General features: G+C 42.9%; 2 protein-coding genes across 2 annotated transcripts in view; one reads left to right on the plus strand and one right to left on the minus strand.

Annotated features, from left to right (window-relative positions):
* The first annotated feature begins 311 nt into the window (after positions 1–311).
* On the plus strand, positions 312–6,586 carry nsun6 (NOP2/Sun RNA methyltransferase 6). The gene is made up of 12 exons (XM_083995076.1): positions 312–331; positions 957–1,048; positions 1,998–2,153; positions 2,256–2,350; positions 2,822–2,928; positions 3,110–3,263; positions 3,592–3,673; positions 3,862–3,981; positions 4,618–4,762; positions 4,875–5,020; positions 5,980–6,105; positions 6,200–6,586. Exons 2-12 carry the CDS (start codon positions 974–976, stop codon positions 6,380–6,382), a joined length of 1,389 nt encoding a protein of 462 aa, XP_083851202.1. The 5' UTR covers positions 312–331; positions 957–973; the 3' UTR covers positions 6,383–6,586.
* A 1,562-nt stretch (positions 6,587–8,148) lies between these two features.
* Positions 8,149–13,660, minus strand: part of cacnb2a (calcium channel, voltage-dependent, beta 2a) — a 31,253-nt gene continuing 25,741 nt past the window's right edge. Inside the window, exons 11-13 of the mRNA XM_083995046.1 lie at positions 12,638–12,733; positions 11,896–12,078; positions 8,149–10,872 (exon numbers count right to left, since the gene is read on the minus strand). Coding sequence (XP_083851172.1) covers positions 10,069–10,872; positions 11,896–12,078; positions 12,638–12,733 — 1,083 coding nt within the window. The 3' untranslated portion in view covers positions 8,149–10,068. The remainder of the gene's footprint in view (positions 10,873–11,895; positions 12,079–12,637; positions 12,734–13,660) is intronic.

A 13,660-nucleotide genomic window follows, 5' to 3' on the forward strand; every position in this document is an offset into this window, starting at 1 on the left:
GCTGCATCATAACTGCATAGACGTTCATAAAAAATCAAACCGCTTTGAAATCGGACAAAAACTGAGCAAGTTGTGGGCATTATAGCAGAACATGCAGCAGAGGCTCAATGCTCTGAAGGAGAGAGTTGCCCGTTCCAAGATGGCCGCCGTACTGGCTACGCCGTGTCATTGGGAAACAGCTGTGGGTGAGTCATCTAGTTCTTATATATATCTATGTGGATCAGAGCTGGATACGTCCTCCACTCCTGTGGGGTTTCCTGATTGGTCGTTTCATACTACAGCACTTGTGACGTACGCGGAAATAGCCGTACCCGGCCACGAGCAGCTAAATGTGAGTAGCAGACGCCTGTCGAGTCCATAATATGAACAATATGGGCAGAATAAACGCTGTCATCAGACCAAACCTGTACGGTTATTTAAACAGTGCATTTATTACATTTTAATGTAAGAAGCCGATGAGTTGAACGGGACTAATGGTCGGCGATACGACCGGATGTTCATTAAGTATCACAACTTGTGATACTTAATGAACATCGATGGACAAGGTCCATCCATCGAGATTATTCTGGGGAAACGACCCCAACACAAAACAAATCCTGGTATCTCAATACCTGCAATGTGTTATAATGAATTCACAAAGAGCCAGTGCTCGACGACAGTCATAAAAACAAAGGGAGGTTCGCTCTTTATCTCTCATTTACTACAGTGCTCCCATTGCATTTGATGTTTTTAACAGCACACTAGTATTTATTTATGCTGCTTTACACTCTATGCTTTATACTCATAAAGTAAGTGTGTTTAATGTATATGTGCTAGCAATTGTAGCAATTACCACACAAATAGCAGATCGCATTACATACAATAGAAATGATAACATGACTTTTAAAAACTTTTAATTGTAAGTGGGTTGGAGGAATTTTGTTTGTCTTTCTGACCGGAGGTTTTTCTTTGTACAGATTGAAGCAGGTTCAACATGTCCGTTTTTCCAAGGATTTCTCTAAGGCCTGAAGTGACTGAACATCTTAAGAGTGTCTTCCTAAACAAGGAGGTAAGACTTTGTGTGTTCCTTGCTCATTTCTGGAAAACAAGAAATCTCTCATCAAATTAAACACTGCCTTCTCCTTCAATTGTAAAAAAAATATATAACTTTTATGGCATCGCTAAGATTTTTAGAATCATGAGCACAAACTTTCAAATATCTACTGAATTTCACATCTTGTATTTTGTGCAAATTTTCACCCCACACAGAAGCCTAGTCTACCAATACTGTATACGTGCCCTTGGTGCTCTCAGTAGGAGCTGTAACTTTAGCTGTTTATTTATTCTGTTTAATATGGGGGAATTAATAATTTGTACCCTTTTTAAGATAACATATTCCTCGATGGTGAGATACACAGTGTTGCAGCAGCCAAGTGGACAGAAAAAAATAGAAGAGCATCAATTAAATATAAATAAATAAATAAGTAAAAATAAAAAATAAGTACAACAACAATAAAAACAGTGGTAAGAATAAAATAAAACAAATTGTAACATTATGTGCCGGATTAATATTGGCTCTTTTGCATAAGATGTCAGTGCTACTGTGCATATTTTGATATTTTGTGTTACATGTGTAATGTTTTTATAGATAGATAGATAGATAGATAGATAGATAGATAGATAGATAGATAGATAGATAGATAGATAGATATAACTTTTCATCCCCAAAAGGAAATTCAGTTGTCCAGTAGCTCATAAAAACAACAATCAACACAACGTTGTGTAAAATATGTTAAAATAAGTGCATAAGTAGAGTTTAACTCAAAAATTAAAATAAAAAATGTCCACGCCACATTTTGGTCCTGTTGTTGTTGCAGAGGTGATGTGTGTGTGTGTGTGTGTGTGTGACTGAATTCACCACAGACCTTTAGTGGGTCCAGCCTCCTGTCCAGCACTGAGCCAGCTAAAATTAATTAACTGATCTTAATTTCATTCCCTGTTGCATTTGTTGCCTTCAGGTGTTGGCTGCAGTGGGTCACCAGGAGGCAGAAAGTCGTTTCCACAGGCTGCTCACATGTCTCTCACACCCGCCCTCATGTACGTGTGTCCGGGCCAGCACCCACCTCGCCTCGCTGGAGGAGATCAGACGCAAGTTAGGAGAGGAGCTGAAAAAGGTTGGGAGCAAAAGAAAATTGATCTGACTGGATTCGTTGTTGCTGTTTGTGGTCGGCCAAGTTGTGATCAGTACGTTATTGCTGTTGTTGTTGTTGAAGCAGCAGATGTGCGGCTCATCAGCAGAGGAGCGCTCCCTTCAGATTCTCCCACACCCACGAATCCCAGATGTGCTTCTTCTTCCCGTCGACGGGCCGAGGTATGTGAGGAACGCTGCATCGACGTCACAAGGATCTGAATCTGATGAATGTATCCTAACACACTTGGCCTTTAATCACAACCTCTGGCCAACAGCTGGGCAGATGTTTCCCATGACCAAACCCATGTGGGATGTCACATAAAAAAAATAACAGAGACATTTGGAGAGCAGAGATGCACACTTCAAGTTCAACTTTTTTTTTCAATTCACTTACAGAAAATTTTAGTAGCAGCACAATAAATATGTGTTTGAGTCAGGTACATGGCTTTAAATAGATTTTTCAGGAACTACAGGTAAACTGAAGGTCATGTTATGTGTCTGAGGACAGTTCTTCATGACTCTTGTGGTCATTCGGTGTTGGAGCTGGGATCAGTCTATCAGCATCTGGAGTGCACGGTGCAGTTCACACAGAGATGACGCCCAGAGACAGTGATTTAGAGGTGATAGATCTCTTCCTCTTTCTCCCCTCAGACCCGTGAAGCAGCTCAGCTCCGAGGTGGTGGTCGGGGCGCAGTGTGGCAACGCCGTACTCAGAGGAGCTCACGTTTTCGCTCCGGGGATCCTCGCCAGCCCCAAGTGTAAGAGTCGTTCGTTCTGTTATTATCTCATAGTGTGGGGAATGTGCAGGTCACAGCTTACACAACCTACTCCTAAAACTATAGGGATTAGGGCAATGGGCCCATTTGCCAAAATGTTGAACTATCCCTGTTTATGACTCAATAACACAGCAGTTTAACCCTCTTTCTTTTTGTTGATCAGATATGAAAGCGGGAGATGTAGTTTCTGTCTTCTCTGACTTGGAGGGAAAGTGCACCCGAGGAGCCACGAGCTTCCAGGGGAAGAGGGTGTTTGTGGGAAATGGAGTCGCTGAAATGGACCGGTCCCATATCTTCTGCACAGATGAGCCTCCCAAGTATGTAGAAGTACATTTTTTGTAATATATGTAGAGTGCAGTCTACCATGGTGTTGTAGCCTACTTAGTCATGAGCTTCAGTGTGATATAAACAGGAAAGTGAAGATCATTGTGTGATACAGAACTCTGCCCAGATAGTTCATCACAGTCGCTCTTAGTCTTAAAAGACAACTCTGTAGACGCGCACCAGGTACAGAAGTTCACGATTTAATTTCTTGATATAGTGACTGCATGTTTAATAACAAGATAAATGTGCATAGTTAATTGTGTAGTTTAAAATTCAGAAATCAGTAAAACTAAGTTGCTGTTTTTTTGATTTTCTTTTTAGAGGTGTCGGCATTCGGATGATGGAACCACTTTACCAGAGTCCGTCCTTCGATGGCGTTCTTCCTGACCTGGCTTTCCTGCAGGTATTTCTTCTATTATGACCTATAAGTAGAATACTGTAATTAGATACATTAGTGTCAGAATGATGAACAGGTTCGCTGACAAATGCTAATGTCAGACTTTTATTAAATTGTGCTGTAGCTTTTAGGACCAATCAGATCAGGGAACAAAAAAACATGTTCAAGTAACGCTCGACGCTCGATGTCTGCAGAACCTCCCCTCTGTGGTGGTGGGACACGTGCTGGGGCCTCGTCCCGGAGAGCGCATCCTGGATATGTGCGCGGCCCCCGGAGGGAAGACCTGCCACATCGCGGCTGTCATGGGGGATCAGGTACCACCGCCCGTCTTAATGAGTCTGCTGTTGGTGTTCGATGCTGTTGCTCCTTCATTTACAGAGGAGTTTTGTCAACAGAGATGAACATACGGTTTTATAATTTCTTTTTTTTTAAAGTAAATTTTTGGGGCTTTTTAGGACAGCTGTAGAGAGACAGGGAATGGGGAGACAGAGAGGGGGAATGACATGCAGCAAAGGGCCACTGGTGGAATCGAATAGGGGCTGCTGCGGCGAGGAATATAACCTCATACTTACATACAAAAACAAAAAACTACGGAAGAGCATTGGGGCCAAAAACTGAGATTTTTTTCTTTTTTTTTAAGATTGAAGAGATTTAACAGTTAAAAGTCAGAAATCATTTCGGAGATAAAAACTCTCTCAGAATCATGTTGACGTTATAATAAACCCAACAGACTTTACATTCAGACACCACCAACAGGTAGCATCTCCACAACTTCTAAAGTCAAGAGACATTGTGTCCCACAGTCCTTTCATTTCTTTTACAGAAACACTTCTGTTGTGTTATATATAGCCAACTTGATAAAGTTGTTTTCTGAATTTGCAGCACATTTGTTTCTTTGCATGTGTTTTCTTAAGTTGCTGTTGTAGAGATTGAGCATCTGTCTCCCACAGGGCGAAGTCGTGGCCTTGGACAGGATCCGAAATAAGATCGATCGGATTCGTCAAAACGCAGAAATGCTGCGTCTGCGGAGCATCAGAGCTTATTGTTTCAACAGCACTCGGGCTGTGAGCAGCGAGCCGGCAGACACAACTGAAGGTAGAGGAGGCGGCTGTGAATGTGTATGCGTGTGTGTGTGTGTGATCAATCCCAGGACTCAGCAGAGAGAGATGACAACACACATCACCTCTGCCTCTGTTCACACCAGCAGGACCTCCGTTCCCTCCTGAGAGCTTCGACAGGGTCTTGCTGGACGCCCCCTGCAGCGGACTGGGACAGAGACCCAACATGGCCAGCACCTGGAGCCTCAAGGAGATCTGCTCCTACCAGCCTCTGCAGCGCAAGTTACTTCATGCTGTAGGTTTGAAATCTGACATGACATCGGTGATGACTCCCTCCGGCCTGTGGGTGGCGGCATTTGACAGTTAAAGTCACATCTGAAACGGAAAATCCAACATATCTAAATGATATTTACAGAAGTTTTTTTTTTCCAGACTAACTTTACTCCTGACATTTTGATTTAGACAAAGGATGTTTTGTATAATTCTGCACTTATTCTGAATGCTGAAAAAAAACATGACTGTTTGTATTTTATTTTAGAAAAACAACTAATATCGTCTAAAATATGTTTTTATGGGACATGTTTCTCATATTTATGGCTGCTTTTTGTGTCATATGCACATAAATGTACTCTCAAAAGAGAAAAGCATGAGGATTGCGTTTCAGGGGGTGATTTTTTTTCTTTTTCTTTTTTTTGGCTTTAAGTATGGCTACTGGATGGATTACCACAGGGAGATTAGAGTCCAGTGCAGAGGACATAATTTATCCCAGTGAAACACAGTCCTCCATCAGCCTCCACCAGCATGTCCTCAAGGTTATTCAGCATGAATAAGAAGAAGAGGAGGAAGTAGGAGAGCCTCTGTGTGGAAGATATGTGTAGCAGTGCTCGTCTCCAACACACATTGCACTTAAACCTGCAGTAACTGATTTTCTCGGCTACTTGAGGGCAGCAGAGGCGAGATTTATGCTTTACAGGGAGAAGCGTTTTCTGTTTTTTTCAAAATCAGATTTGGAGGATGAGGACTGACTGGTTGGTTTGGCAATGGTAACATATGATTAACTTCCCGGAGTGTTTCTGTGGCGGCTTCCGGAAAAACAGCAGCAGTGAGTGTGCAGTGGGATTTTTAGAGCAGTGAGGATGAAGGGCGAGGAAAGATTGAGGTGATAATTGTCTGTAGATAAAAATGTCTTCATGAGTTGATGACACAAATGCATGAACAGGAGACGGTGTGTGTGTGTGTGTGTGTGGTTTGCAGGCGGTGCGGTTGCTAAAGAAAGGCGGCGTCCTGGTGTACAGCACCTGCACGGTGACTCTGGCGGAGAACGAGGAGCAGGTAGCCTGGGCCCTCAACACCTTTCCCTGTCTCACGCTTCAGCCACAGGTACCAATCACAACACACACAACACACAAAGAGACGTAAAAGAAACCTCAGCCCGACACTTCACGACGCTTCACTGTTGTCGTCTTTTCTCAAGGAGCCCCACGTCGGAGCAGAAGGCATGCTGGGGGCCGGCCTGTCACCTGAGCAGCTGCGCCTCCTCCAGAGGTTCAGTCCCGAGCTGATCTGGGACCAGACGGAGACGGCGGCGGCTCCCCTCCCCTGCCGAGCCGACAGGGACACCATCGGCTTCTTTATTGCCAAGTTCCTGAAAAACTGACCGGAGGGCTTGTTTTCTCTCACAGGCCTCACACGAGGCCGCAGACGGGAACAGTCGTGTTTATATTACGACACTCTGTGTGCTTTGACGGACCAGTGTTGACAAAGACGCTCGCTGCGCCGTTTACAGCATCTGCCTCCCAACAGCTGCTCTCTAAAACTGCGGGCCATATAGGGATAAGCTCTATAAACACCGAGGGCAGAGAGAGAGAGGGAGAGAGAGAGAGAGGGAGGGAGGGAGAAGGAGGGAGGGAGGGGGGCACGTGGGGATGGAGACTGAATGAGTATTGGCAAATGCAGCAGTGCAAGCGTTGCCATGACAACAGTGACGACACAGCTGCCATGGTGACAGTGGATTCGCCGGATCCGAGAGCGCGGATCAGGAAGTAGCGTGAGGAAAGAGGTCACGAGAGGTATTAACAATTTAGTGTCTTTTAGCGGCGGACGAGTCGAGCGGGACGTTTAATTAGTGTTTCTGTGCTCGTGTGTGAATCACTGCCGTCACCAGAGGGAGGCCACTCACACCTCTGCAACATGAAAACACAGGTCAAAGAAGTTTTTTTTTGTCTGTTTAGTCATAAAGATATTGGTCGAAAAACACTTTACAATACTCAGTAATTTAAACGTGTCTAAACTAACGTGTCAAAACAGTTTGATGCTTCTAAGCATCATATAAAAGGTTTATAACTCTCTAGATAGTTAAGTTATTATCATATTATAATGTATTTGATTTAATTTGTATCATCCTAAATAAATATAAGAACATTTAAATATGGTTTGTCAATGTGGAGCCAATTTAGAAACACATATATACATGAATATTGTATTAGTTACTATAAAATTTTAATTTAATCTAAAAAGTAACTAATAACTACAACTGTGAATTTCTCAGAAGTATAAAATACCAAGTGCAGGTCCCACAAAATGAAGAAATGGTGATATCTCCTATGAAGTTATTATTTATATTTCTATAACTGTTTTATTTTGATGTACTAATTAATGCTCAAATACTATTTATAGGACTACATCTACATTATCATGTTATAAATCCTTTATTGTTTATATAGTGCTTATGAATGCTAAATCAGACTTGACATGTAACCACTAATTTATTCAGTGCAATTTTAATTGTGTGTCCATTAAATTTGCACACAGTGTAATTTATAGATTGGTGCCTCCAGTGCACAAACATCTGGCCCGTTGGTCCGACTGCCTCGCTGTGTTTTCAGGACTTTAACTGTGACCTCGGCTCAGTGCCTCTTCCTGGGATTCTTATCAGTCCATCCACACATCTGTCTGGACCTGCACCTTTACTGGCTGCATTTGTGCCGTGTATTGTACGTTTCCTGTTTGGAGTGTTGCACTGAGGATTAAAATGGCTGCTCTACACTCTGCAGCGCTCGATGTTTACACAATTTCTTTTCTCTCCCCCCCGTTTAGCAACATTACAATTCTAAGATTAAAGCAGCTGCAGACTGGGAGTGATCGTCTATTTTGGAGGCATCTGTGTGTGGAGAAACAGCTTCCCGTTTTAGAAACATCCCCTCAGTACTGTCACTGCTGTCGATGTTGTCATGACGATTTAGGAGGCGGGCCGGTGAATCTACCTCAATTTTTCAGTAGAGTTTCAGAAGACTATTTATAGACACAGTTTCCCTCCTCTATCTGGGTCTACTGACAAAGCACACATCAGATTCCTCTCCCCTCACAGCAGTTCGTAGTCGCCAACTTTATTCTTTATATTTATGCATTATGTACATACACATGTACACTGTTAAAAAATCTGTAGTGCTACAAATGTAGCATAGAAATGGGAGTTTTCATAGTTACAATTGTCAGGCAAAACCAAAGAAAGTGAGGGGATGGGGTCAGTGGATTTGTAAACAGAGGGGCTTGGACTCAATTTTAGCTCAATCCTTTGTATTAGGCAGGGGAGTGAGAAAATGACAAAAATACAGAAGATTCACCAACTTTCTCGGGTTGACATTTGGAATTGTTTGAATTTTGTTTTTGTAAATGTATCTTTAAATTTTTATTTTTTTCCCGTGAGGAACATACTGAAGAAATATCCCAAAATGAACATTCTGTATATTATGAAGTGAGAATTAAAGTGGGAGATAAACAACATTCATTAGAAAAGGGGGGTCGGACTTAATAAAAGATGAACCGTTGTGGAGTTTTGGTAGTAAACCTACAGTAAGTTGCGATGTCATATCAAATTGCTTTTACATGAAACCAATGTGAATCAGTAAAAGTGCAGAATAAAGGGTGTATCAATGTTATAAAATGTTTCTGGACCCATACAAAGAGAACAGTACTGCATGTCAAAGAGGGAGCTATTGTAGAAGTTGTTTGTCTTGTAAGGCATGACTAAGGTGCACCTCCAAGGAGGCATAAATATGGCAGAACCAAATCTAAAACCAGGGACGCGGAATTTAAAAAAAAAAGGGGAACTAAGCAAAAAAAGATGAACATGTAATTAATGGAGTCGTGTGGCAGTTTGGGAAATACATATATAAGCTCAGTTGTTGAAGATTAATACCACTCTAAGATCCGTCTGTTCAACATGAAGCGACAGTGAGCAGCCAGTTTGCACAAGTTAGCTGAATTTGTCTCCTATCTAAAACCTATTTCATTTTTTTTGACAGTTTTTTTTAACAAAAAGATACAAAGTGTCAATTAGAGCTTTGGGCGCTGGTAAGTTTATTTCACCTTCAGACAGAGTCATAGTTTCCTCTGTTTCCAGTCAAAGCTAAGCAAAGCGAACCGGCTACTAGAGTTAGCTTCATTTCTACCAAACAGACGTGGAGTGGCATCGATCTTCTCATTTAGACACAGTTCGATGCAGTGAGTTCTGCCTCTGTGAAGGTTATAATATTCAGTTTTTGTTGAAACTGTTTTAGAGAGGTGTTTTTTTTCAAATGTACAGTATATACAGAGCACATACAGAGATGTTTCTGTTATTTAGCCTGCTCTCAATGATACACGAGAACAGACTAAATAATAGAGACACATGTCAGAGTAACACAATACAACCCAACAGCACCACAAATTCAACAGGAGTTGAATCAACACCTCTTGTAAAACAGTTCAAACACAAACTGAACTGAACGAGCTTCATGAAGGACGGAGCTACTTCAGGACTATTGTACTAGTTTCTTTCATGTGCTTATATTCAGTCTACTTCCCAAACTGCCAAACTATTTTTTTCTTAAGAAAAGACCTCTGCAAATACAGCATCAAACTAACTTGGTTAGTCGACTTAGCAGTCAACTCTAGCAGTAGTCTGAAGGAACATATTATTCAAGTGGTTGCAAGCAAAACAAAAACAAAACAATAATAATAAAAATAAAATAAAAAATGCTAATCACAGAAAGCACAGCTCAGTACAGAAAAAAAATTCTGCTTTTGTGTCATGCTTTATCAAACACAGGTTTAAAATATGCATATTTGAGAATATCCATGCATATCCACACATAAACAACGTCTATGCATAGATACACACATACATATATTTATATATTTATATTTGTATCTATGTAATCAAAATCCTGCCATTGAAAAAAGATGCAACAGCATTTACAAAGGAAGTGTACATAAATAGGATGCTGTGGTTTCAGGGTATAGCAGCACAATGGGAGAACAGACTGGAAGAGTCCACATGAGCTTCAGGAGGGATTTGGTCGGTCACTGGTGGATGTAGGAGTCTCTGACCCACTCCCCTGCGTCGCCCCTCTTTTTGGGAGCCACCTCCCCCTCTCGGTCCCTGTCTCTGTCCCGGTCGTAGTAGTGGTGGTGGTCACGTGTCGGCCGGTGGTGGTGGTGAGAGCGCTGCTTGTTGCGTTCGTTATGGTCCTGCTCGCGCTCTTTGGAGCGGTGGTGTCCCGTGCCGTGGCCGGCCTCCTCGGCCGCGCCGCGGTGATGGTGGTGGTGGTGATGGTGGTTGTGGTCCCGGTGGGGCAGCGGCTCGTAGCGCTGTTGCTGCTGGGGGTGCCCCTCCCCTAGATCCTCGTCTTCCTCCTCCTCCTCCTCCTCGTCTTCCTCCTCCTCCTCCTCCTCCTCCTCCTCCTCTTCTTCCTCCTCCTCCTCCTCCCGGTGGAGGAGCTGAGTGCGCGGCTCAATATAAGCCGAGTCCTTGCTCTCTCGGCTCTCTCTGCTTTCCCGGCTCTCGGGGGTCTCTGAGTCCAAAGTCTCCTGCCGCGAGAGGCCCCTGGCTCGGCTGCTGTGGTGGTGGTGGTGGTGGTGGTGGTTGTGGTGCTCAGTCCTGGTGGAAGACGACCGGTGGTGGATGTGCTGGGCTCTCCGGGAGGACTCGGTCCTCGGGGGCTTCTCCTCCTCGTTGGCCTCCCCCTCGGCCTCTGCGTCGGCGGCGGCCTGGTCCTGGCTCTGGTGGTGGTGGTGGTGGTGGTGATGATGGTGCTGCTGGTGATCCTCTCTGGAGCCCTGTCTCTCCACCAACGCCTTGTCTCCCTTCTGCTCTGCACCGCTGCCCTGAGATCAGTAAACACACATCAGTCAGTAGGTGACACGAACCAAGAACAATACACTACAAGCTCACAAAAGATTTTTTAAAAACCATGCAGACTAATATCCACTTCACTCTCGGTGGTTCAGGTGCATGTATGTTTGATTTTCCAGATGTGAACCACCTTTTTATTTTGATGCATATTGTACATACACAATTGCACTCACACAAACACTTCAAAACATGAAATGTCACACTCCACTGCACACACACAATGCTCCACTGACTGTTGCCTGTGGTCCTGCAGGGGGCAAACCTTATGTCAAAGGTCTCACCACACTAGCAACCACTGCCAAGCTCACTCCTGCTCCTCATCAATATCAGGGATTTCCTCATTTTCAGTCTTACAGTTCCCATTCTGACGGCAGCGGATGGAGAGAGGGCGGAGGTGAGGGATCACACAGCATCTTCACTCTCATGGGTGACATTAGGTGAAAAGACCAGTAGCTAATGTTGGGTAATATGTAAATACTAAATCACACCACAAACATGACAATCTGTCCTGCGTGATGCGTTATAAAATACACACGTGATAGTAAGAAATGCAGATTAACAGACTTCCTGTCCACTTCCTGTCTGACTGTATCTTTAAGTGTCTGCCATTATTCACCATTGTCCTCTGCGACACCTTGGACCTGTTGTTGGTGGTAATTCAGCTTTATGTAATTCACTTCAGTTGCTGTATAATGATGTTACTCCTCTCAGTCTCTGTGTGTCTGTATGTTTGATCCCACTTACTTTTCATTATGAGGAACTTAAATAAGACCAACAAAGCATCTCAGTGAGTCATGTATTTGCAGAAGCTGCAGGATGTCCTCATTAATCAAGCATGTCCCTGCGAGCTCTGATAAACCCTCCACATGTTTCCTTCCTTAATGAAGACTACAACACACACTATTGAATCCTGAGCTGAAATCTATCGCTTCCCGTGCTGTCCATCTAGGTAACCTCTGTTGGCCCAGTATCTGCTCGGTGCTCGGCGCTCATACCTGCACACCAGAGACCAAGGCCGGGTTGGAGGGCAGGGTGGCTGTGGGCAGCTTCGTTAGCAGTGGGTTGGGGGGGTTGCAGCTGGTGGGGTGAGTGCTTTTCCAGTAGGCCTCCAGGTAATCAGCCATATGCTCACATGCATCCTCCAGCTGGTTCTCATCGAGGATGATGTCAAACATCTCCTGAGATAAGGACAGGGTGCAGTCAAAGTTAAATAAAACGGAAAGCAGACATGATGAGGTCAACGAGGCAAGATGTTGCTGCAGTGTCATTTCAGAATAAAAAGACCCTGCAACGACCTGGGACAGTTTTGGGAAACTTGCAAAGAAATAACATAAAAATTATCTGTGGAGAAATCATGATTTATATCCATGTACAAAATGTCAAAACTATGTGAGAAACAACACAGTGAATCAAACACTAAATAGCATTAGGCATCAATTCTGAGAAATCCCTACAGATAAGGACTGCTATTTGAATTAAATTAAGCCTGCTCTTTCACAAGCCTGGGGTGCTTGCTTCATTTTCTAAAATAATAACTGAGCAGATTAGGGAAGAACAGAAATAGACCAGGCAGGAATAATGAAGCTATGATCCCTCCAAAAAATAGAAAAAATAATAATCAGAAATCAGATACGTGTGAAACCCAGAGCCAAAACCATTTCTGAAGGACAAAACTACAGGTTATTTTAAATGCCGGATTCAAATCAGAGATGCTGTGAGTTCACCGTGGAGACTTACGGGAGGGCACTGAGCCAGTTTGTCAGCTGCCACCATCTGGACATTGAGGTGTTTGGCCTGAGACTTGCCTCTGGACTTGATGAGCCGCTGCAGCACCTGAAGGGAAATAAGAACAGAGGGCAACAAGACCATTCAGATCGTTTTGCAGACAAACCTAAATGAAAGCTTTGTGTGGACAATAATCAAGCCTGTGAAGACAAATCTTATCAACCTTATCCCACAGTAAAGTGTACTTTACTTGAGTGCTTCCACTTGACGGAAAAATTAAAATGTATACAACATTTCAGAGAGAATTACCGTATTGCATTTTTTCCTCTGTTACATGTATTTGACAAGTTATTTTTCAGATCGGGATTTCATGTAAAAAAAAAAATGAAATGGTATGTTTAAAAGCACAAAGCATTATTCTAGATTAAACCAGTGGTTGAGGAACATTTCCTCTTGAAACTTCTCAGTTTCATTTAAAATTATCCAGTAATACATATAAAGAATGACTCAAAAACAAAGGCTGAGTTTTGATAGAGAAATTGTTTTTTCCTTCATTGCAACCTCATTCATCATTTTACACACCCTCAGGTCTATCGTTCGAGCCTTTGGGAGGGACGCAGCCCTTAGGTTGGGTACCACTGGAATAAAGTAGATAAAACTAGCTCCATCTTCAGTTACAGCACGATTTACACTGATGTATTGGTATTAACAATCAATGATGTAATAATCTCCGATGTGTCATTGGGGCCAGTTTTCTTATACTTTTGATTCTTTAGGTGCAGGTAGATGACACACCTTTACTCTAATGAGTGTTCAGATGCAGGAATTATACAAAACAGATTTTTACATTGTATGATCTAACTACATCCACTGCTATCTATGGCTCTCTCTCTCTCTGTATATATATATATTTCACAACAGGTTTTTATCCCTTTAAAATGAACTGGTGTAATTGAGAGGACAGGCAGTGTAGAATAGCTAATTATATCAGACTTTGCGAGTGATTCACACTGCTGTCACTTTGATTTAAAACTG

The sequence above is a fragment of the Trachurus trachurus genome (genome assembly GCF_905171665.1).
Source record: "Trachurus trachurus genome assembly, chromosome: 20".
In the NCBI taxonomy this organism is placed as follows: domain Eukaryota; kingdom Metazoa; phylum Chordata; class Actinopteri; order Carangiformes; family Carangidae; genus Trachurus; species Trachurus trachurus.

What these genes read in the sequence shown, in the direction of transcription:
- nsun6 (XM_083995076.1), top strand. Translation starts at nt 974, where the DNA reads ATGTCCGTTTTTCCAAGGATTTCTCTAAGGCCTGAAGTGACTGAACAT. An exon ending in GATCCTCGCCAGCCCCAAGT is followed by an intron (nt 2,929 to 3,109) that starts GTAAGAGTCGTT and finishes TTTGTTGATCAG; the next exon opens with ATATGAAAGCGGGAGATGTA. An exon ending in CGGCTGTCATGGGGGATCAG is followed by an intron (nt 3,982 to 4,617) that starts GTACCACCGCCC and finishes TGTCTCCCACAG; the next exon opens with GGCGAAGTCGTGGCCTTGGA.